At 43.3% G+C, this 24,875-nt stretch overlaps 1 protein-coding gene across 1 annotated transcript; it reads left to right on the top strand.

Annotated features, from left to right (window-relative positions):
- The first annotated feature begins 427 nt into the window (after nt 1-427).
- Nucleotides 428-24,619, top strand: LOC124002549 (ubiquitin-conjugating enzyme E2 N-like). Its single transcript, XM_046310026.1, has 4 exons — nt 428-570; nt 16,797-17,043; nt 22,622-22,762; nt 23,266-24,619. The coding sequence occupies exons 1-4, from the start codon at nt 541-543 to the stop codon at nt 23,310-23,312; spliced, it is 465 nt and encodes a 154-aa protein (XP_046165982.1). The 5' UTR covers nt 428-540; the 3' UTR covers nt 23,313-24,619.
- Nucleotides 24,620-24,875: the final 256 nt, after the last annotated feature.

Genomic DNA, 24,875 nt, shown 5'->3' with positions numbered 1-24,875 from the left:
AGTTTGTTCCACCATTGGGGAGCCAGAGCAGCGAACAGTTTTGACTGGGCTGAGCGGGAACTGTACTTCCTCAGTGGTAGGGAGGCGAGCAGGCCAGAGGTGGATGAACGCAGTGCCCTTATTTGGGTGTAGGGCCTGATCAGAGCCTGGAGGTACTGAGGTGCCGTTCCCATGCGAGCTTCAAACATTTTTTTGAAATTGATCAAGGGACAGTGTGCCTGTGTGATGGATACAAAGCCTACCTATGTCTATTTCACAGCAACAGTAAGACTAACATGAAACGAAATTAATCACAGATGTTTACACAAACATCACTGACTTTGAGATTGGGATATATCCAATCAATCACTGTTACGTATCATACCCATTAACCATAATAAAAGTACATTTTCCAAACTAGCTACATTTATTTACGTTACATTTTCAGGATGGTCTCATGACGCAAAATGAGCAGAACACCGGAAGAGGTGTGTGCGCGCCTTTCGCTGTCAATGCAAACGAAAGAGAAGAGTCACAGCTAAACTCCTCATTAAAGACAAGATGTCAGGACTGCCCCGTAGGATCATTAAGGTAACTAACTATTAATTGCTTTACGAATTACACAGACTATTGTTGTTGTCTATGACAGATTCATTATGTCCCAGCTAGCTAATCCTGAAATGCTCCGCACTGTTCGTAATTTATTTTGCTTGCATTTGCCGCAGCTGCGAAATTACTTCCGTTTCGACCCTGTTCCTAATAAACGGAATAAAGGTGGGTTAAAAATACACCCACGCCTGTAAAAGATGGCAAAGAAATGTATTTTTTGTGATTGTTTATTCGTTAATACACTAAACACAGTGAATGTAGCATACTGACCAGAGTCTGAGAGAGTTAGCAATCAATATAACGTTAGCCAGCCAGTCACCCATTCCGCCCTTTCCAAATAGCTAGCTAACACTATATAGCGAGCAAACTCTATAGCTAGGCGTACATGTGTGTTGCAATGAATGCACAGTCAGACAGCCTACTCCCGTAACTGTGTCACAATATAAACGGTTGCAATCTTTATTTTGGGCTAAATTGCTCATGAGTATAAAGATACTTAGTGCTTAAGTATTAAAGGGTCAATTTAGCAGGCTATTGAGTTAGCATTTAGAACGTTACCATTGTGTGACAGATATTTCCTGTTAGGCCTCTGTTGCTAAGTTAGTTAGCTACCGTAAGTGATGTTATAGGCAGAGGCAAGGGCATTAGCGGGATCTCAGTTTTATGATCTTAATTGAAATGGACGGTACGATTCCCCTTACCAGTCATCACTTCGAATAAAAATGTATTGGTCTCGTACACAGACAGATTTGCAGGTGCAATTCTTAGCTATGTAGGGTAAGTTCATTTGAATTCAGTCACCTTTTGACAGCAAGCTCTTATTTTCGTCCAAAAAGTCCCTTTCTGATGAGCTTCTACAATGGGCAAATATGTGTGGGAGGTTTCGGTCAAATCAAAAGGGTTGTTGTCAAAAGGTGTAGATATTCCTTGAAGAAAACCAACTCATCCAACCCCCATGTCTCACTCATAATCTGTTCAAATGTTATTGGAGTTTTTACCCTTGTACGATGGCCAGAATTAGGGTGACTAAATCAGTGGAGGCCAGAGAGAGAAAGTGGTCTAAAATAAGTACAATTGCACAGCAGTGTGTCAACTAGGCTTGATTCTGTGCCAGAATGAAGGCTACCTGGCAGGTTCACTTTCCATTTGAACTCATCTTCTCGAATCTGCAGGACATTAAACAATATAGAGGTGAGATGGATATCGATTTTGAGACATGACATGTAGTATTTTCATATTTTAGTATACGCTTTTCATATTAATGCATTTGCGTTTAATTCAGCTTGTGTCGTGCTCATTTTGCTTTTTGTGACATGTGGTAAAGATTTTGAAAACGACCACCACAACATGTAAAATCCTCAGGTTACTGCGAGAAAACTGCACCACTCTGTCAAAACAGTGCTCTGTGCTTATTTTGGATGTATTAGGTTACGAAATTCAACTTTTTGGATATACTGGTAATGAAATGTTAAAGACCGCACTGAACAATACAGAATAAGCATATTTGTCTACATATGTATTTTATCAATTTCATCACCAAAGCGTGTTTTCACTTACTCTGGGCAGAGTGGGTGGAAACCCTAAAAAGTAATTGAATTCCCATAGATTTACCCACTAGCTAGTTCCAACACTGCAGTAGAATGTCTTGCAAATACAATACCATTACACAAATAATCAGAACAACAAATCAAGAAATGAACAAACCAGAGTAGATATATTATAGTGAGCATGTGTCAGAATCCAGAATATTAATACGTGGTGTATATAGACATTAGACAGTATATCATAACGAAATATCTGATAAGAAAGAATGCTAGCTCATCATGTCACACCACAGCTGTCAGGGCTATAGGCCAAGACGCAGCAAATATTTCTGTTTAGCTAGCTTTGCTGACACGAGAAGTGGGACATCAATAGTCAATTTAATTTGACATACACATGAGTAAGTGATTAGGCCTAGATGCACCAGTATACTAGAGGTTCCTTACTGCCAGCATGTTCCCAGTGCACTTGGAGAAATTATCACACAGCAATTGTCACTCCTAAAGCTAGTGTAGCATAAAGATCAGGTCAGGAGAGAGTTGTAAGATTGGTGCAGAGGTGAACATCATTCTATTAGTTATACAGTGAACTTTGTGTGTTTAGAATTATTGTTTTGTTCTCACTCACTAGTCTAGTTCTCCGGTCTCTCCTTCCAGTCTAGGCAGTTTGTTTGCATGGGTTGACTGTCTTCACTCATTCACAGATCAATGAAGTCATGACTGTCTCTGCCCAGCATCTGCTCAGCCCGTGGACCACAGCGCCTTGTTTTCATTATCCCCCTGTCGAGTTGATGGCTCTCTGTGCTGAAACAGTCTAGTCTATGGTTGTGGATTCCAGAATGTCTTGTAGCTAGTATATTTAAACTATAAAACAGTTGTTACTAGTTGGCTACTATCCTACAATTTGTTTCAAATGTCTAATCTCGTGCACCTCCAAAAACATTGTGCCCCACATAGGGAATGCTGTGCTTCATATTCCCAAGTTCATGTCCTCTGTCATTGGTAGTCGTCATTGAATAAATGCAATTGTGCTAATAGAGAAAGGGGAATTCACACAGGTGGTGAGAGGGGTTGAGTAAGAGAGGGAACACGTAACATTGGTTGGAGGTGGTTGGAAAAGACTGGAAGGCTGAGAAGTTCTGGGAACTGTTCTCAGTGGGCTTGAGCCCCTGTGAGTGTGCGACTGGTCCGGGAGCCTCTCTTGTCTGTGTTTGGACTGTGTTTTTGTCTGTGGGTTATCTGAAACATTTCAGGAATCTCGCTCGGAGGTGCATTCGGGAAAAAGAAAAAACAGCAGCATGTACAGTGGTTGATGATAGTCCACTCTCTTTTTGTTCCTCTTAGTTGTATTTCTCTCAAAGGTATCTGTAGCTTTAGGGCAATAGTACTGTAATATAATTACACTTTGATAAAAAAAATTCTTACCTTCAAATCTATGCCAAACAAAAAACATTGATTTCAAAGTTAAACAAACCATACAACTCCATGCACAATAACTACTTTAAAAAAATGTCCACGGAAAAAATTTACAAAAACTAATTTAGTGGTAACGGAATTACATAAAAATTTCCCTCAAGGATTTATGTGATAAGGTTCTGCAAAACCTCTTAAATATCTGCTCCAAATTAAGATTCAAAGATGTCTGCAGAAAGAACGGGGTGCCAGCTACAGTGCCTTGCAAAAGTATTCATTCCCTTGGCGTTTTAACCATTTTGTTGCATTACATCCTGTAATTTAAATAGATTTTTATTTCATGTGATGGGCATTCAGAAAATAGTCAATTGGTCAAGTGAAATGAAAACTGAAGAGGTGAATACATATGTATTCACCCTTTTGCTATGAAGCCCCTAAATAAGATCTGTTGCTACCGATTACCTTTAGAAGTCGCCTAATTAAAGTCCTCCTGTGTGCAATCTAAGTGTCACATGATCTCAATGTATATATACACCTGTTCCAAAAGGCCCCAGAGTCTGTAACACCAGTAAGCAAGGGGCACCACCAAGCAAGTGGCACCATGAAGACAAAGGTCGTCTCCAAACAGGTCAGGGACAAAGTCGTGGAGAAGTACAGAACAAAGTCGTGGAGAAGTACAGATCAGGGTTGGGTTATAAAAAAATATCAGACACTTTGAACATCCCACTGATCACCATTAAATTAATTAGTAAAAAATTGAAAGAATATGGCACCGCAACAAACATGCCAAGAGCGGGCCACCCACCAAAACTCACATACCAGGCAAGGAGGGCATTAACCAGAGAGGCAACAAAGAGACCAAAGATAACCCTGAAGGAGCTGCAAAACTCCACAGCGGAGATTGGAGTATCTGTCCATAGGACCACTTTAAGCTGTACAGAGTCGCCAAAAAAAGGCATGTGGGAGACTCCCCGAACATGGAAGGTACTCTGGTCAGATGAGACTAAAATTGAGCTTTTTGGCCATCAAGGAAAATGCTATGTCTGACACAAACCCCAACACCTCTCATCACTCCGAGAACACCATCCCCACAGTGAAGCATGGGGGTGACGGCATAAAGCTGTGGAGATGATTTCCATCGGCAGGAACAGGCAAACTGTTCAGAATTGAAGGAATGATGGATGGCACTAAATGCAGGGAAATTATTGAAGGAAACCTGTTTCAGTCTTCTGGAGATTTGAGACTGATGGAGATTCACCTTCCAGCAGAACAATGACCCGTAGCATACTGCTAAAGCAACACTCATGTAGTTTAAGGGGAAACATTTAAATGTCTTGGAATGGCCTAGTCAAAGCCCAGACCTCAATCCAATTGAGAATCTGTGGTATGACTTAAAGATTGCTGTACACCAGCGGAACCCATCCGACTTGAAGGAGCTGGAGCAGTTTTGCCTTGAAGAATGGACAAAAATCCCAGTGGCTAGATGTGCCAAGCTTATAGAGACACCCCAAGAGACTTGCAGCTATAATTGCTGCAAAAGGTGGCTCTACAAAGTATTGACTTTGGAGGGGTGAATAGTTATGCACTCAAGTTTTCAGTTTTTTTTGTCTTATTTCTTGTTTGTTACACATTAAAATATATTCGGCATGTTCAAAGTGGTAGGCATGTAGTGTAAATCAAATGATACAAATCCACAAAAAAATCCATTTTAATTCCAGGTTTTAAGGCAAGAAAATAGGAAAAATGCCCAGGGGGGTGAATACTTTCGCAAGCCACTGTATGAGGTCAAAGGAAATGGAAGGACTAACAGTACAGATGGATAGCAATTAAAACGGTACCATAGAGGCTTAGAATAAGTTAGAGGAAACAGAAATGGAGGAACGTATTCAAAAAGATCAAGAGTAATATATTATAAAAAATAAAGCGAACGGGATGGAATATGGAGATAAAATGCAATTATTATTAAATGCTACGAAAAATAATTAACTGAATCTTGTTACAAATGACGGAGTCACCCATGATTCACAAAACAATATTTTTAAATAGTAAGTAAAGTACTTAAGGCATATGTTTTTGTTTGTCTCCTCCATCTCCACCATCTGATTTCATTATAACTGAAACAGGATTCAAGTGGTAAATATAAAGATCCAGTCCATTTACAAAATTGGTGGCCTCTTACACTGTTGTGATACAAAAATACTAGCAAAATGCTTAGCGCACAGAATTAAAAATGGCATTGTCGGACATTGTTAATCCTAATCAGACAGGTTTTTTTTTACATGTACGATACACTGGAGATATAAGGCAAGTACTGGAAACAATAGAACATTATGAAAAACTGGGAAACCAGGCCTGGTATTCATAGCTGACTTTGAAAAGTCCTTTGATAAAGTACGACTGCAGTTTCAATATAAATGCCTGGAATATTTAAATTTTGGAGAATCTCTTATAAAATGGGTTAAAGTTATATGTATGGTAACTCGGGACGCACCGATATGACATTTTTGTCCGATATCTGATATTTTCCTTGCCAAAAAAATGATACAGACAACAGATATTTAACATTTGTGTCCTTTTTTAAGCATTATAGTACAGTTAAATAGTTAACACACACACGGACGCAGCGGTTTAAGGCAATGCATCTCAGTGCAAGAGGCGTCACTACAGTCCTTGGTTCGAATCCAGGTTCTGTCCCATCCGGCCGTGATTGGGAGTCCTATAGGGCGATGCACAACGGGTTTGGACGTAATTGTAAATAAGAATTTGTTCTTAACTGACTTGCCTAGTGAAGTAAAGGTTAGACATGCGTACACCACACTGACCAAAAAGTTATTTTGTTGGCATTTACGTATGTCCCCATTACCAATAAAACATCATCAAAACCTATATCTTTCACTTACTTGCTGTGCTGTTTCGTTGTTCATTTGTTCAGTCTCAACCAGGATTTCATTATACATGTCAAGTAGTGAAATTTCAGCTCTGTCTGTCCGTGGCGCCTCTTCCTCGGTGCGCACTCTCACGTCCGTGTCCATATTTTCCAGCTGTGTATAACGTTTCACATAAACCCTGTTTCTGTGGGAGGGGAAAAATTAAGGAACTTGTCTGTTGGCCCTGCATTGAAGACCAAAATTGGTTAAAGAAAATTGTGATGAATATAAAAATACACCACTTTATTTTAAGGACCAAAACATTGACAGCTGTGCCATATAGATTGCAAAATAGTTGGCAAGAGTTTTTCAATGTACCGATCCAATGGCACATGGTTTATGAACTGATAAGCAAAACGATGCCAGATTCAAAACTTTGAATTTTTCAATTGAAATTATTATTCAAAATTCTTCCAACCAATTGAATGTTATATATGGGGGATTCAACCTTCCCAGTTCTGCAGGTTTTGCTGTGAAGAGACTGAATTATTAGATCATTTGTTTTGGTACTGTCCATATGTAGCTTGTTTTTGGTCACAGGTCCAGGAATGGCTGAAGAATTGCAACATTTACCTGGAGCTAACGCTGCAGATAGCAATACTGGGTGATTTGAAAAGTCGTAGTCAATAGATCAACGTAATACTTTTAGCAAGACTATTTATTTTATTTACAATCTGTAGAAAATGAGAATAGAAAGGTTCAGAACTTTTGTGACGCATCACAGCACAATATATGGCAAATATAAATCCAATATGGATGGTGTTAAGAGATACATGGGAGGGGTTAAATGAAACTGAAGGGTGGGACTAATGACAACAAGATAGTATATTTTACATTTGTTGTGTCTGTAAAATGTAAGTAAAGAACTTTTGTGAAACAGCACAGTTAAAAATATATGGCAAATAAAAATCAAACTGGATGGGCATCAGAAATGGATGGGAGAGGTTGAGGGTATTGTATTTTCTACATTGTACAACAATAGTGAAGACATCAAAACTATGAAATAACACATGGAATCATGTCGTAACCAAAAAAGTGTTAAACAAATCAAAATAAATGTTATATATATATATATATATATATAGCCTCCCATTGCCTTGATTCTCTCAACTAGCTTGAAGGAGCTCCCACATGCTGAGCACTTGTTGGCTGCTTCTCCTTCACTCTGCGGTCCAACTCATCCCAAACATTTACATTACATTTAAGTCATTTAGCAGACGCTCTTATCCAGAGTGACTTACAAATTGGTGCATTCACCTTATGACATCCAGTGGAACAGTCACTTTACAATAGTGCATCTAAATCTTAAAGGGGGGGGTGAGAGGGATTACTTATCCTAGGTATTCCTTAAAGAGGTGGGGTTTCAGGTGTCTCCGGAAGGTGGTGATTGACTCCGCTGTCCTGGCGTCGTGAGGGAGTTTGTTCCACCATTGGGGGGCCAGAGCAGCGAACAGTTTTGACTGGGCTGAGCGGGAGCTGTACTTCCTCAGTGGTAGGGAGGCGAGCAGGCCAGAGGTGGATGAACGCAGTGCCCTTGTTTGGGTGTAGGGCCTGATCAGAGCCTGGAGGTACTGAGGTGCCGTTCCCCTCACAGCTCCGTAGGCAAACACCATGCTCTTGTAGCGGATGCGAGCTTCAACTGGAAGCCAGTGGAGAGAACGGAGGAGCGGGGTGACGTGAGAGAACTTGGGAAAGTTGAACACCAGACGGCCTGCGGCGTTCTGGATGAGTTGTAGGGGTTTAATGGCACAGGCAGGGAGCCCAGCCAACAGCGAGTTGCAGTAATCCAGACGGGAGATGACAAGTGCCTGGATTAGGACCTGCGCCGCTTCCTGTGTGAGGCAGGGTCGTACTCTGCGGATGTTGTAGAGCATGAACCTACAGGAACGGGCCACCGCCTTGATGTTGGTTGAGAACGACAGGGTGTTGTCCAGGATCACGCCAAGGTTCTTAGCGCTCTGGGAGGAGGACACAATGGAGTTGTCAACCGTGATGGTGAGATCATGGAACGGGCAGTCCTTCCCCGGGAGGAAGAGCAGCTCCGTCTTGCCGAGGTTCAGCTTGAGGTGGTGATCCGTCATCCACACTGATATGTCTGCCAGACATGCAGAGATGCGATTCGCCACCTGGTCATCAGAAGGGGGAAAGGAGAAGATTAATTGTGTGTCGTCTGCATAGCAATGATAGGAGAGACCATGTGAGGTTATGACAGAGCCAAGTGACTTGGTGTATAGCGAGAATAGGAGAGGGCCTAGAACAGAGCCCTGGGGGACACCAGTGGTGAGAGCGCGTGGTGAGGAGACAGATTCTCGCCACGCCACCTGGTAGGAGCGACCTGTCAGGTAGGACGCAATCCAAGCGTGGGCCGCGCCGGAGATGCCCAACTCTGAGAGGGTGGAGAGGAGGATCTGATGGTTCACAGTATCGAAGGCAGCCGATAGATCTAGAAGGATGAGAGCAGAGGAGAGCGAGTTAGCTTTAGCAGTGCGGAGCGCCTCCGTGATACAGAGGAGAGCAGTCTCAGTTGAATGACTAGTCTTGAAACCTGACTGATTTGGATCAAGAAGGTCATTCAGAGAGAGATAGCGGGAGAGCTGGCCAAGGACGGCACGTTCAAGAGTTTTGGAGAGAAAAGAAAGAAGGGATACTGGTCTGTAATTGTTGACATCGGAGGGATCGAGTGTAGGTTTTTTCAGAAGGGGTGCAACTCTTGCTCTCTTGAAGACTGAAGGGACGTAGCCAGCGGTCAGGGATGAGTTGATGAGCGAGGTGAGGTAAGGGAGAAGGTATCCGGAAATGGTCTGGAGAAGAGAGGAGGGGATAGGGTCAAGCGGGCAGGTTGTTGGGCGGCCGGCCGTCACAAGACGCGAGATTTCATCTGGAGAGAGAGGGGAGAAAGAGGTCAGAGCACAGGGTAGGGCAGTGTGAGCAGAACCAGCGGTGTCGTTTGACTTAGCAAACGAGGATCGGATGTCGTCGACCTTCTTTTCAAAATGGTTGACGAAGTCATCTGCAGAGAGGGAGGAGGGGGGTGGGGGGGGGGGATTCAGGAGGGAGGAGAAGGTGGCTAAGAGCTTCCTAGGGTTAGCGGCAGATGATTGGAATATAGAGTGGTAGAAAGTGGCTTTAGCAGCAGAGACAGAGGAGGAAAATGTAGAGAGGAGGGAGTGAAAGGATGCCAGGTCCGCAGGGAGGCGAGTTTTCCTCCATTTCCGCTCGGCTGCCCGGAGCCCTGTTCTGTGAGCTCGCAATGAGTCGTCGAGCCACGGAGCGGGAGGGGAGGACCGAGCCGGCCTGGAGGATAGGGGACATAGAGAGTCAAAGGATGCAGAGGGAGGAGAGGAGGGTTGAGGAGGCAGAATCAGGAGATAGGTTGGAGAAGGTTTGAGCAGAGGGAAGAGATGATAGGATGGAAGAGGAGAGAGTAGCGGGGGAGATAGAGCGAAGGTTGGGACGGCGCGATACCATCCGAGTAGGGGCAGTGTGGGAGGTGTTGGATGAGAGCGAGAGGGAAAAGGATACAAGGTAGTGGTCGGAGACTTGGAGAGGGGTTGCAATGAGGTTAGTGGAAGAACAGCATCTAGTAAAGATGAGGTCGAGTGTATTGCCTGCCTTGTGAGTAAGGGGGGAAGGTGAGAGGGTGAGGTCAAAAGAGGAGAGGAGTGGAAAGGAGGCAGAGAGGAATGAGTCAAAGGTAGACGTGGGGAGGTTAAAGTCGCCCAGAACTGTGAGAGGTGAGCCGTCCTCAGGAAAGGAGCTTATCAAGGCATCAAGCTCATTGATGAACTCTCCGAGGGAACCTGGAGAGCGATAAATGATAGGGATGTTAAGCTTGAAAGGGCTGGTAACTGTGACAGCATGGAATTCAAAGGAGGCGATAGACAGATGGGTAAGGGGAGAAAGAGAGAATGACCACTTGGGAGAGATGAGGATCCCGGTGCCACCACCCCGCTGACCAGAAGCTCTCTGGGTGTGCGAGAACACATGGGCGGACGAAGAGAGAGCAGTAGGAGTAGCAGTGTTGTCTGTGGTGATCCATGTTTCCGTCAGTGCCAAGAAGTCGAGGGACTGGAGGGAGGCATGGGCTGAGATGAACTCTGCCTTGTTGGCCGCAGATCGGCAGTTCCAGAGGCTACCGGAGACCTGGAACTCCACGTGGGTTGTGCGCGCTGGGACCACCAGATTAGGGTGGCCGCGGCCACGCGGTGTGGAGCGTTTGTATGGTCTGTGCAGAGAGGAGAGAACAGGGATAGACAGACACATAGTTGACAGGCTACAGAAGAGGCTACGCTAATGCAAAGGAGATTGGAATGACAAGTGGACTACACGTCTCGAATGTTCAGAAAGTTAAGCTTACGTAGCAAGAATCTTATTGACTAAAATTATTAAAATGATACAGTACTGCTGAAGTAGGCTAGCTGGCAGTGGGTGTGTTGTTGACACTACACTAATCAGGTCGTTCCGTTGAGTGTAATAGTTTCGACAGTGCTGCTATTCGGGGGCTAGCTAAACCATCTGTTGGGTTGAGGTCGGGTGATTGTGGAGGCCAGGTCATCTGATGCAGCACTCCCATCACTCTCCTTCTTGGTCAAATAGCCCTTACACAGCCTGGAGGTGTGTTTTGGATCATTGTCTTGTTGAAAACAAATGATAGTCCCACTAAGCGCAAACCACGGGGGAAGGCGAATCGCTGTGGTAGCCATGCTGGTTAAGTGTGCCTTGAATTCTAAATAAATCACATACAGTGTCACCAGCAAAGCACCATCACACCACCTCCTCCATGCTTTCATGGTAGTAACCACACATGCAGAGATCATTCCTTCACCTACTCTGCGTCTCACACGTTGGATTGAACCAAAAATCTCAAAATTTGGACTCCTCAGACAGATTTCCACCGGTCTATTTGTCCATTGCTCGTGTTTCTTGGTCCAAGCAAGTCTCTTCTTATTGGTGTCCTTTTAGTACCGTTTGTTTTGCACTTTCTTCTGAACAGTTGATTTTGAGGTGCGTCTGTTCCTCTTATTTGGGCTGCAATCTAAGGTGCAGTTATTTTAATTAATTTGTCCTCTGCAGCTGTGGTAACTCTGGGTCTTCCTTTCCTGTGGTGGTCTTCATGAGAGCCAGTTTCATCATAGCGCTTGATGGTTGTTGCGACTGTACTTGAAGAAACTTTCCAAGTTCTTGTAATTTTCCGGATTGACTGACCTTCATGTCTTAAAGTAATGGACTGTCGTTTCTCTTTGCTTATTTAAGCTGTTCTTGCAATAATATGGACTTCGTCTTTTACCAAATAGAGCTATGTTCTGTATACCACCCCTACCTTGTCACAACAACTGATTGACTCAAATGCATTAAGAAGGAAAGAAATTCTACAAATTAACTTTTAACAAGGCACACCTGTTAATTGAAATGCATTCCAGGTGACTACCCGGTTGAGAGAATGCCAAGGGTGTGCAAAGCTGTCATCAAGGCAAACGGTGGCTACTGAAGAATCTCAAATATAAAATATTTTTTTATTTAACACTTTTGGTTGCTACATGATTCCATATGTGTTGTTTCATAGTTTTGATGTCTTCATTATTATTCTACAATGTAGAAAATAGTAAAAAATAAAGAAAAAACCTTGAATGAGTAGGTGTGTCCAAACCTTTGACTGGTACTGTAGCTGATATAATGAGAGAGCGTGAAAATTAAATTAAACCGATTGGAGATCTTACAACTAGACATCAAGGAAATGTTCATTTTTGAGAAATCAACACATGCACATTAGAGACAGAACCCCTTACCCTCTTTATTGCAGGATTGTGATCATCATTGACACTAGTTCAATTTCAATAGTAGTTTAACAATTAAAACAGTTTAAACACATCAAAGAATCAACACTTCATCACTTCAAAATGTACAAATAAGTTAACTTGTATGTAGTCTAAAGAACATTGAGTAGTAACAAGTGCACTATTATTACTGAAGCATAATTTCAGGTGAACAAAAGCTCCATACCAGTGGTGGCCAACCTTGCTCCACTGATCCCTATCTACTGGGTGAGCAGACATCTATTCCAGCCCAGCAATAGCACCCTTGATTATCAACTCATTAGATTTGATAAGTTGAATCAGATGTGTTATTGCTGGGCTGAAACAGAACCCTGCACATTCAGAGGACCTCCAGCAGGGTTGGCATGCTCCAATTGTAGTAGGTTTATACATTGTGTGATGTTTAACTGTATTTTTGTATACAATGTTTTCTAACATAGGTAGACCTACACATACAACCCATGGCATATAGGATATACCCAAGCTTTCTTGGGATATTCATTAGGACCTCTCTTCATCTGCAAACGGGCTTTCACAGCTTTTCATATCGGAGGAAAGAAAACATCACAGAGAAACAGGCTTCATTATACAGCACTGTTATATTATGTTGCTAATATCTGTCCTCAAAGTTTTCCCCTCTAGGGACTGGAACTAGAGAATATTTTCATAATGTCCTCCCACAAAGTTACCTGCCCTATCCAGTAGCTAACCTTTGGTTTCCCAAACTCGGTCCTGGGACCCACCCTGGGTTCACATTTTGGTTTTTGCCCTAGCACTACACAGCTGTTTAAAATCATCAAAGCTTGAGGATGAGTTGGTTATTTGAATCAGCTGTGTAGTGCTGAGGCAAAAACCAAAACGTGCCCCAGGACCGGGTTTGAGAAACCATTGCCTAGGCTATCCAGTAGCCTATACGCTCCCTTTACTGACAGCTGGAGCTGCAGTAAAGGGAGCTTCCATGGCTGTTATCTAATGCATTTGGAGACTGTTTTAAATGTACAATGATTACATAAAGATAGCTAGCTGATTATATTTGATTAACTTAGCTATACAGTGTAAAGTTAGCTAGCTCCCAACTTGAGTTAGCCTACAAAGTGGCCTACAGTAGCAGGCTAGTTAGCTAATAATAGGTCGAAGGAATTGTCCGTAGAGCTCTGAGACAGGATTGTGTCAAGGCACAGATCTAGGGAAGGGTACAAAAAAAATGTCTGCAGCATTGAAGGTCCCCAGGAACACAGTGGCCTCAAATCTCCACACAACACACCATAATAATAATAATAATAATAATAATAATAATAATGACAAAGCAAAAACAGTTTTGTAGAAATTTCTGCAAATGGAAATATCATATTTACATAAGTATTCAGACCCTTTACTCAGTACTTTGATACACCGTTTGGCAGCGATCGCAGCCTTGAGTCTTCTTGGGTATGACGCTACAAGCTTGGCACACCTGTATTTGGGGAGGTTCTCTGCAGATCCTCTCGAGCTCTGTCAGGTTAGATGGGGAGTGTTGCTGCACAGCTATTTTGAGGTCTCTCCGGAGATGTTTGATCGGGTTCAAGTCCGGGCTCTGGCTGGACCACTCAAGGACATTGAGACTTGTTCCGAAGCCACTCCTGCGTTGTCTTGGCTGTGTGCTTAGGGTCGTTGTCCTGTTGGAAGGTGAACCTTCGCACTAGTCCTTGGAACCTGCTCCAGAGTGCTCAAGGATCTTTCTGTACTTTGCTCCGTTCATCTTTCCCTCGATCCTGACTAGTCTCCCAGTCCCTGCCGCTGAAAAACATCCCCACAGCATGATGCTGCCACCACCATGCTTCCCCGTAGGAATGGTGCCAGGTTTCCTCCAGACATAACACTTGGCATTCAGGCCAAAGAGTTCAATGTTGATTTCATCAGACCAAATAATCTTGTTGTTCATGGTCAGAGTCCTTTAGGTGCCTTTTGGCAATCTACAAGTGAGCTGTCATGTGCCTTTTACTGAGAAGTGCTGCAGAGATGGTTGTGCTTCTGGAAGTTTCTCCCATCTCCACAGAAGAATTCTGGAGCCATATCAGAGTGACCATTGGGTTCTTGGTCACCTCCCTGACCATGCCCCTTCTCCCCCGATTGCTCAGTTTGGCCAGGCAGACAGCACTAGGGAGAGTCTTTGTAGTTTCAAACTTCTATTTTTAAGAATGATGGAGGCCACTGTTCTTGGGGACCTTCACTGCTGTAGACATTATTTGGTACCCTTCCCCAGGTTTTTGCTCTGACATGCACTGACAACTGTGGGACCTTATATAGACAGGTGTGTGCCTTTCCAAATCATGTAACATGAATTGAATATACAACACGTGGTAAATCAAGTTGTAGAAACATCTCAAGGATGATCAATGGAAACAGGATGCACGTGAGCTCAATTTCGAGTCTCATAGAAAATGGTCTGAATACATAGGTAAACTAGGTGTTTTTTCTACATTTGCAAGACTTTCTATCCCACCTTGCGCTGAACCAATGTTTGGCTGGTGTCTGTGCGCACTTATTAAAGAGCTGTGCACTGGTATAAAATTAGCTCTAATTTATTTGAAAGTCTACTGATGTGAGACTTTGTTTCTTGGCTATTTACATTTTGTTCATCAACTACGTGGTTTTTCTGTTTTTGAGTTTCAAATGCTAGGGAAGAGAAGACGAGGCTTCTACTAGTAAGACTCATTCTCACAGGTAGAAACATGACTCCAGTCGTGCTACCACGGTAACCTCCCAGCCTTAAAAGGGCAGGTGAACATTTTTGTCTCATCTGTGACATTTTGGTTAAAAGACTATACCATGTTAGTTACTTCTTACTAGTAATACACATATTGTTTTCAAAATATTACATAGCATGCACATATTTTTTTATGTTTTGTTGGTGTAATCTTTGCACCAAAATATTTTGGTGGTTAAAAAATCTGAGGTGCTGGTCAATTTTTGACCAGGTGGCGAATCGCATCTCTGCATGTCTGGCAGACATATCAGTGTGGATGACGGATCACCACCTCAAGCTGAACCTCGGCAAGACGGAGCTGCTCTTCCTCCCGGGGAAGGACTGCCCGTTCCATGATCTCGTCATCACGGTTGACAACTCCATTGTGTCCTCCTCCCAGAGCGCCAAGAACCTTGGCGTGATCCTGGACCACACCCTGTCGTTCTCAACCAACATCAAGGCGGTGGCCCGTTCCTGTAGGTTCATGCTCTACAACATCCGCAGAGTACGACCCTGCCTCACACAGGAAGCGGCGCAGGTCCTAATCCAGGCACTTGTCATCTCCCGTCTGGATTACTGCAACTCGCTGTTGGCTGGGCTCCCTGCCTGTGCCATTAAACCCCTTCAACTCATCCAGAACGCCGCAGCCCGTCTGGTGTTCAACCTTCCCAAGTTCTCTCACGTCACCCCGCTCCTCCGTTCTCTCCACTGGCTTCCAGTTGAAGCTCGCATCCGCTACAAGACCATGGTGCTTGCCTACGGAGCTGTGAGGGGAACGGCACCTCAGTACCTCCAGGCTCTGATCAGGCCCTACACCCAAACAAGGGCACTGCGTTCATCCACCTCTGGCCTGCTTGCCTCCCTACCACTGAGGAAGTACAGCTCCCGCTCAGCCCAGTCAAAACTGTTCGCTGCCCTGGCCCCCCAATGGTGGAACAAACTCCCTCACGACGCCAGGACAGCGGAGTCAATCACCACCTTCCGGAGACACCTGAAACCCCACCTCTTTAAGGAATACCTAGGATAGGATAAGTAATCCCTCTCACCCCACCCCCCCTAAGTTTTAGATGCACTATTGTTAAGTGACTGTCCCACTGGATGTCATAAGGTGAATGCACCAATTTGTAAGTCGCTCTGGATAAGAGCGTCTGCTAAATGACTTAAATGTAATGTAATGTAAATCTACCTGCCACATTGGCTGGTGGACCAAAAGGTAAATTTTATGCCCTGGTCACAGCCCTGAGCCTGGGGGCAGTTGCCTCCATGCTGAGCTAGTCCGCCTATAAGATTTACTCTTCAATCAATCACTGAAGATTTAATTTATTATATATATATTTTTTTTAATACATACATAAGGGGGCTCCACCCGGTGACGCCTCCACATTGATGGGGAAAGTCAGCCCTAGTTGTCACCTGGGTTCTATTCATTAGGAAAACATTTTGGAAAGTTTTGCATCGGAAAACAACATTTTGTCGACTTAGCTGCCTGATATTCTGCTTTAGACTGTATTGCAGCCAACTATAAAGCCTCTAAGCGTAGTGACACACTGCTAGCTGCCTAGTAGGAGGCGTGGGCCAGGATAGGTTAGATGTTTTGGGTTGTAGGCAATGTCTTTTAAAGATTGATCAGTCCTAACACTGAAATTAGAATTTTCTGGTCGATTTTCTTAGTATTGTAAGGGATGAGTAAGCAGTGGAACAAACGTACGAATGTGCCTGCTGAACAATGGTTATCACCACAAGATTTGCATCTAGGCCTAACTCTGTTTGTATGTCTGTCGTTTGTCAGGAGACCCAGCGCTTGATGGCGGAGCCTGTCCCAGGCATCAAGGCGGAGCCTGACGAAGGTAACGCCCGCTACTTCCATGTGGTCATCGCCGGGCCCCAGGACTCGCCCTTTGAAGGCGGCACGTTTAAACTCGAACTCTTTCTTCCCGAGGAATACCCCATGGCAGCTCCAAAAGTACGCTTTATGACCAAAATATACCACCCCAACGTAGACAAGCTGGGAAGAATATGTCTAGACATATTGAAAGGTAAGGGGCGCTTGACTTGCGTCATTTTACACCGACATGGTAGCCTGACATCCAAACTGATTTAGCTGTTTCACTGTTGTTTCTGTTCAGGTTAAGTTAATCAACAGTGGGCCGTGTTATTTGCATATGAACCTAAATATTTTGCTGTGCAACCTGGAATTTTTATTTAGGAGCGCCTGTGCGCCTAGAAAAAAATCACCAAGATAGTTGTTCCAATGATTACTTCACTGGCCCCTTAGTGCCACTGAGAATACACGGAGCATATTTATGACAATCATGCTTGCACCATTACTACAACTAAAAATGTTTTTCATTGTGCTCCTAAATGTCTTTGTGCGCTCCTACATTGTTCAACGTAGGCGCACACACGCTCCTTGCAAAAAATAAGTGTCAGGTTTTGAAAAATCTGTTAATTTGTCAATGCAACATGGCTTCTTGAACACATAATATTTAGACTGAGGTTGTTAGCAAAAACATGGCAAATTATGTCCTGAAAGCATTTTTAAAAATGTGGTAGCAGGTGCAGCTGATACAAGGACAGAGATTCCTTTCATCCCCCTAACACTGTACCCAAACCGGCCGTGTGCAAATTGATTTTGTCCCCCAACACCAAACGCGATCACGACACACAGGTTGAAATATCAAAACAAACTCTGAACCAATTATATTACTTTGGGGACAGGTCAAAAGCATTAAACATTTATGGTAATTTAGTTAGTAAGTTTGCAGTTGCTAGCTAATTTGACCTATTTAGCTAACTTGCTGTTGCTAGCTATTTTGTCCTGGGATATAAAAGTTTAAGTTTTTATTTCACCTTTATTTACCCGGTAGGCTAGTTGAGAACAAGTTCTCATTTGCAACTGCGACCTGGCCAAGATAAAGCATAGCAATTCGACACATACAACAACAGAGTTACACATGGAATAAACAAAACATAGTCAATAATAAAGTAAAACAAAAATTCTATATACAGTGAGTGAAAATGAGGTGAGGTAAGATAAGGGAGTTAAGGCAATAAATAGGCCATGGTGGCGAAGTAATTACAATATAGCAATTTAACACTGGAATGATAATGTGCAGAAGATGAATGTGCAAGTAGAGATACTGAGGTGCAAAGGAGCAAGATAAATAAATAAATACTGTATGGAGATGAGGTAGGTAGGTAGATGGGCTATGTGCAGTGAGCTGCTCTGACAGCTGGTGCTTAAAGCTAGTGAGGGAGATGTGAGTCTCCAGCTTCAGATATTTTTACAGTTCGTTCCAGTCATTGGCAGCAGAGAACTGGAAGGAAACACGACCAAAGGAGGAATTGGCTTTGGTGGTGACCAGTGAGATATACCTGCTGGAGCGCGTGCTACTAGTGGGTGCTGCTATGGTGACCAGTGAGCTGAGATAAGGCGGGGCTTTACCTAGCAGAGACTTGTAGATAACCTGTAGCCAGTGGGTTTGGCACTGTGATAGACTGCATCCAGTTTGTTGAGTAGAGTGTTGGAGGCTATTTTATAGATGACATCACTGAAGTCGAGGATCGGTAGCATGGTTGGCAGCATGAGTGAAGTATGCTTTGTTGCGATATAGGAAGCCAATTCTAGATTTAATTTTGGATTGGAGATGCTTAATGTGAGTCTGGAAGGAGAGATTACAGTCTAACCAGACACCTAGGTATTTGTAGTTGTCCACGTATTCTAAGTCAGAGCCGTACAGAGTAGTGATGTTGGACTGGCAAGCAGGTGCGGGCAGTGATCGGTTGAATAGCATGCCATGGAAGGAGAGTTGTATGGCATTGAAGCTCGTCTGGAGGTTAGTTAACAGTGTCCAAAGAGGGGCCAGAAGTATACAGAATGGTGTCGTCTGCGTAGAGGTGTACCAGAGAATCACCAGCAGCAACATCATTGATGTTTCCAGAGAAGAGTCAGCCCGAGGATTGAACCCTGTGGCACCCCCATAGAGACGGCCAGAGGTCCAGACAACAGGCCCTCCGATTTGACACACTGAACTCTGTCTGAGAAGTAATTGGTAAACCAGGCGAGGCAATCATTTGAGAAACCAAGGCTGTCGAGTCTGCCAATAAGAATGTGGTGATTGAGTCGAAAGCCTTGGCCAGGTCGATGAATACGGCTGCACAGTAATGTCTCTTATCGATGGCGGTTATGATGTCGTTTAGGACCTTGAGCGTGTCGGAGGTGCACCCATGACCAGCTCTGAAACCAAATTGCATAGCGGAGAAGGTACGGTGGGATTCGAAATGGTCGGTAATCTGTTAACTTGGCTTTCGAAGACCTTAGAAACGTTGAGCTGTTATGTTACCTGAAATGTACTCTGACAATTAATCCACACACAAAACGGTCATCCGAATCGTTTCTTGTCATCTCTCCACATTCCCGGCTTTTTCTTATTTGGACTTTGTGGCGATTGGCGTCTAACTTTCATAGTTACCACAACAACCGACCAAACTCAGTTAATCTTTCAATCACCCACATGGGTATCTGCTTCTATAAACCAATGAGGAGATGGGAGGCAGGACTTGCACCGTGTTCAGCGTCACAAATAGAACTGACTTCTATTTTAGCGCTTGGCAACGCAGATGCTAGTTGGCGCAATAATTGAATAACGCATGTTTACATTTTATTTATTCGACGCGATTGGTGTGGTCAGCATGTAATAGGTTAGTACTAGGAAGGGATTATCTGATTCTAGGTCTGACATTTAGAGACATCTACCTTTTTTCTGGAAATATCAAAAATGTATTTGACCTGTTTTATCATCAAAAGTATTTATGTACAATCCAGTTAATCATATCATCATCTGACTGATAACAGATAGTTAGGGCTGGGCAGTATACATTATTTGACCAAATCCGGTATTGATGCACGCATCGGTTTTGGTTTTTACTTTTCCTTCTATAACAGTATTTCAATGTTTGGTTTGTTGAATGTGATATGCTACTCTGCCGTGTGTAGCATCTGTTTTTATAGTTTTCTCGCTGCTTAAGTCGTCTCTCTCCGCTCTCCCGAAGCTTGCAATTGCAGCCTGCAATTCGGGGCATTCCTGCATGCAGGAACCCATCTTTGTAACATATTTAAGCTAGGACAGGCAGGAGGTAAGGGTGCCCCAGTACAGTATGTGACGTTAATGCACAATAACATTGGTGCCAGCAGCCAATAAACCCCACAGTAGAAGTGTGGGGGGTGAAAACGGTATCTAGCTAGCTGTACACTGGTAGACAGTGACCTTCGTACCCGCCTGTCGGGCAGTGTTTTCCCGTAATTCTGTTAATAACGCACGGGCAGGTGTTCGGCAGGCGAGAGCAAAGGAAACTGCTAGTTTAGCAAGCTAGGCCGGTACACAGCAGGCCTACCGCCAGCACAGCAGGTGGGGGCTACACCGTGTGCTAACTAGCTAGCACACGGTGTCGCTAGCATACGGCATCGCCCCAGCCTGCTGTGGTGGCGAATGGTTTATAGTGTCCTTCGCGGTCGCCTGTCGGACACTGTTTTCCCACAGTTCCACAGGCGGAAACAAAGGACGCCGTCTACCGGTGTCAACCCTGCTAGCTAGTAAGGAGGACTCTGGGAAGTGGGAGCGAAAAATCTCAGGAATAGACGCATGCAGGAATGACCCGGGCTACAGTTACACATTGTCTTCCTCTCTCCATGCCGCTTTCTACACAGATCAAGCCCCGCCTCCTGCCTCTCAAGCAGCGCAGAAGGGTGGCAGTAGTTGCTCACCCACTTGTATTCAGTCTGCATGGTCAATGCAGACCATGCAACATGTTTATGACAACGATGCAGATTTTCTGCTTTGCTTCTTAGTATAAATACACAAGGGTTATATAATTACACTTAGTTTGTGTATCTTACTGTCTGCAAACAGCTAGTTTGTCTTTTCTTAGCAAGTTGTGGCTAACAAATTGTTTTAGCAGCTAATGTTTATAGCTAGTTAGCTGGCTAGCTAACTAATAAATGTACTGAGTTAGAGCCAACGTAGCTAGCTAATACAGCCTGATACATACATACACATTTGGGGGGGTGCAAAAGTATCTTCTAAATAAAAGAGGAATAGGCTAAGCATGAATATGTTTGCTTCATGAAGTAGCTAATAGAAAACAGTTAATGTTGCCGAAGATTATAGGGTCCCCTAGGAAACACTGAGCAATGAGTTCCTACCCTATCACAATAACGCCGCCCTGGGTTTTTAAATCTTTATCATGTCAAATATCAAACAGCACTGTATTCAAAGTGCCCGCTATTATATACTATCTACCTCATTTTCAAATGTTGCTATGGGCACAGTCAAACAACAGGAAGTGAGGGATTCGGGTTCCACTTTACTTCCCTACAGAAGCCTGCCGGTGGAAAACTTGCCAGAGTAAATTATTTGAAAGAGTCAATTTTATAGAGTATAAAAGTCAAGTAAATAAGTATGTGTTGTTTTTATATTTCATTTAAGTTCGCTAACGTTACTAGTAGGCTATTTCTGTTGTGATAACGTTAGTTGTGTTGTGTCAAGAGTTAAGGCCCGGGCCATCCACCAAGCCAATAACTAAAGGTAACTATAATGAAATACTATATGCTACATAACTATAAAAGCATCCACACTAGAGGAAAGTTTGTTTATTGTTCTAGTCCTACACCTGTCAATCCACTGATCAACACATCCTTCTGCACGCTGCCTATTAATCAAGTGTTAACACAAGACCATTTATGAGGTCACATTAGCAGGTCCGTAATATGGTGTATTTTGTCACAATGTATCAGCTAATTTCTTGTGGCGTTGCATATGAATTATGATAATGCGGGAGCACTGAGGAAGTTGTCCATAGTTTCCGCTTTTGGCGTGGATAAAATGATAACTATTCTATTTCCATCATTTCAACAGTTCACCCAAGTGTTTTGATCAAAGTTCAATTACAATTGCAGTATTTGGTTAAAAATAACACTGATTATTATTTTTTGCCCAAATTGTGCAGCCCTTATGTGGCAGTGTGGAAAGGATCTCAAATGAGTGCAGAATGGAGAAAGACTCATTTCGAAATTGCTTAGAATGTATGTGTTGCCACTCTAGGGTCATGCACTACTCACAAAACAAAATTTGAACTTGTATTATTCAAAAACATCAAATAGCGTCAACATTTAGAAATATTGTGATATGATATGTCGGCCTTATCGCTCAGTCCTAACGGATACAGGGGAGATGAGACGTCTTTAACTGTCTGTCACACCGCTGCAGCTTCTCTAGATGTCTGTCATACACATCAGTGAGTTCAGGCTCGTTAGTGGGACAGGCCTGGGAATTGTTTCCTGCCATATACCCACTGCATTAGAATCATGTTTGGCCTGCGAGCACTATGAGGGATTTTCCTTTTTAATCTCGCCCAAAAGATCAAGGGCTTCTCAGATTCAACTTTTGACCTCCCACTCAAGCCGCATATCCCATTGCTGCGACATGCCCCCATCGCTCAAAATGGATACATGGCTCAAACCTCTCTTCCTCCCCGTCTCCCCTTTTTCTCCTCCCTTTATCGCTTTCTCCCCCTCATTTGTACTTTTTTGTTTTCTTATAAAATCTCCTTCCACAGATAAATGGTCTCCAGCCTTACAGATCCGCACAGTCCTGCTATCAATCCAGGCATTACTAAGCGCTCCTAACCCTGATGATCCTCTAGCGAATGACGTTGCGGAGCAGTGGAAATCCAATGAAGCTCAAGCCATAGAGACAGGTGAGTCTTGATTAAGCCCGGCTCTGAGCGGTGAACTCCTCAAATGCACTCCTACTCACTCACCACACCCACTTGCCTCAGTCATGTTCGTTTTGGCGCACAACAGAAAGGGAAAATGAACTTTTCTTTTTAGACAAGTCCAGGTCGTTTCTCCCTGTTTCAGTCCATGTTCTTGTGTATTTGGTGCCCAGTGAACAAAACCTTGTTCAAATTTGACACAGTAGCTCAGTTTCTCAATGCAGCCTACCGCTCAGCCAATATTGGTGCTGATGCTCTATCTTACTGGTAACTTTAGATGCTACACCTTATGAACTCATGACTTCTTTTGATATAAACATTTGTATATTGTAGCTTTTTTACCCTGTGGCCTATCCTGCAAAGCAAGTACAAATGTGATGAAGTTACAACTTGAAGCCTCAAGGATTCTAGCAAAAAAACAATAAATAACTGACTCCCTACACTTGCTTTCTGAGCTCATCTCTCTCCCTTATTTTGTGTTGCAGCCCGGACATGGACCAGGCTTTACGCTCAGAACAACATAGAAGTGTAGAAAAGGTGAAAAAAGCGGAGAGAAACCAAGCGGGAAGTCAGTGTGAACACACATTCCTCATCTTCTGCCAAGACCTCTTCTTCTACCTAATTCATGTGCATTTAAAGGACACCATATTGGAGGGGGGGGTGTAATAAAAAAAGAAGTGAAAAAAAGACCAGTGAATTTGATATAAATGCTCATAAGAGAAATTGAAAAGCCTGACTTGTCGTCTTTGTCATAATTCACTGTTCAGATGCATCGGCAGATCTGACTCACCACCTGGTTCTTTTTCCATTCATTTTGGAGGAAATCAGCAACATCCGCTTTAATGAGCTTCGTACAAAAAAAATATAAAGAAATAAGTGTCCATCCCATGTCTTTCGTGGGGGAGGGTAAGATTTATTGTCCAAGATTGCCTAACTTTTTACTTTTAACTTTGTTGTCGCTCGTGATGTTGGTTGTTTATTGAAAGCAGCTGATTAACCCCAGGTAGACACACCCTTTGAGACAGACTATAGGTGGACTCATTCCTCTATAGAAGGCCTACTAGCAAAACAACAACCTAGCTCCTGCTAAACCACATCTCTGACTTGAACATTTAAATACAAGTAACAATATAATGACTAAACAATTAATCTGAGCCTGCCATCATCACGTTTAACTGTTGCAACCGCTGTCGATGTAGAGACCCTAAAGTAGGCTTGGAACCTTTGTGTGGGAGAGCGGTAGGGATGGTGGGGACAGGAATTCCATAATTTTCTATAGTTTTAGGGATATATTTTATTCTCATGTCTTATCTTATTTGAATGTTTTCCTAACATCAGCCTACTACCGTGGAGGCTGGTGGGAGGAGCTATAGGAGGACAGTATCATTGGAATGGAATCAATGGAACGTATCAAACATATGTAAACCATGTCTCTACTACTACTGGCTCTCTGGCTACATGGCTCTTCTTTTTCTTCCTGTTTGTCACAATCTAATGTTATAAGACACAACGGTTGACTTCCTCCCCATGGCATTTATTTCAGAAAATAATAAGGGGGGGGGGGGCATTGGAGTTGTCAGTTCGGCAGTGTGTGCTGAGGGGAATTGTGTTCGAAGGGGTTGTGGGGAGGTAGAGGGTGAGGGGAGATTGGGGGTAAGGGAATGGGGAGATCACTGAACAATATTTGTCAATATTTGTTTTTGGTTTGAAAAGTATTTTCAGTTCCATGTATATTAATTATTTCTATTGAGGGGAAAAATGGTTACCTGCTCTCTGAATGGTATGAAAACAGTCCACTGGCATTCTTTTTTTCTGTAAATAAAATCTGTTGATTAATAAGAAAATATGTAAGCCTTTGTTTCTGAAGTAAGGACATCGGGTTAGGATTTTTGGCATATCCTCAATTCTGTCATTGAATACATTGAACTCAACAGGTCAGATTAAACCGTGAACAATGACTGCCCTCAGATGAGTAGAGAAAAAATAGTAACACTTGTTTATTTCCAGACAGTCTTAATCTTCACTCTGATCCTAGATTTTTAGTTAGTCTATCCTTCAATTGATGGTGTGAAAGTCAGGCACCACCTGGTGATAC

This window comes from Oncorhynchus gorbuscha, linkage group LG02 (genome assembly GCF_021184085.1).
Source record: "Oncorhynchus gorbuscha isolate QuinsamMale2020 ecotype Even-year linkage group LG02, OgorEven_v1.0, whole genome shotgun sequence".
In the NCBI taxonomy this organism is placed as follows: Eukaryota; Metazoa; Chordata; class Actinopteri; order Salmoniformes; family Salmonidae; genus Oncorhynchus; species Oncorhynchus gorbuscha.
The sequence above is the reverse complement of the archived record's forward strand: the minus strand, read 5'-3'. Positions and strand labels throughout refer to the sequence as shown.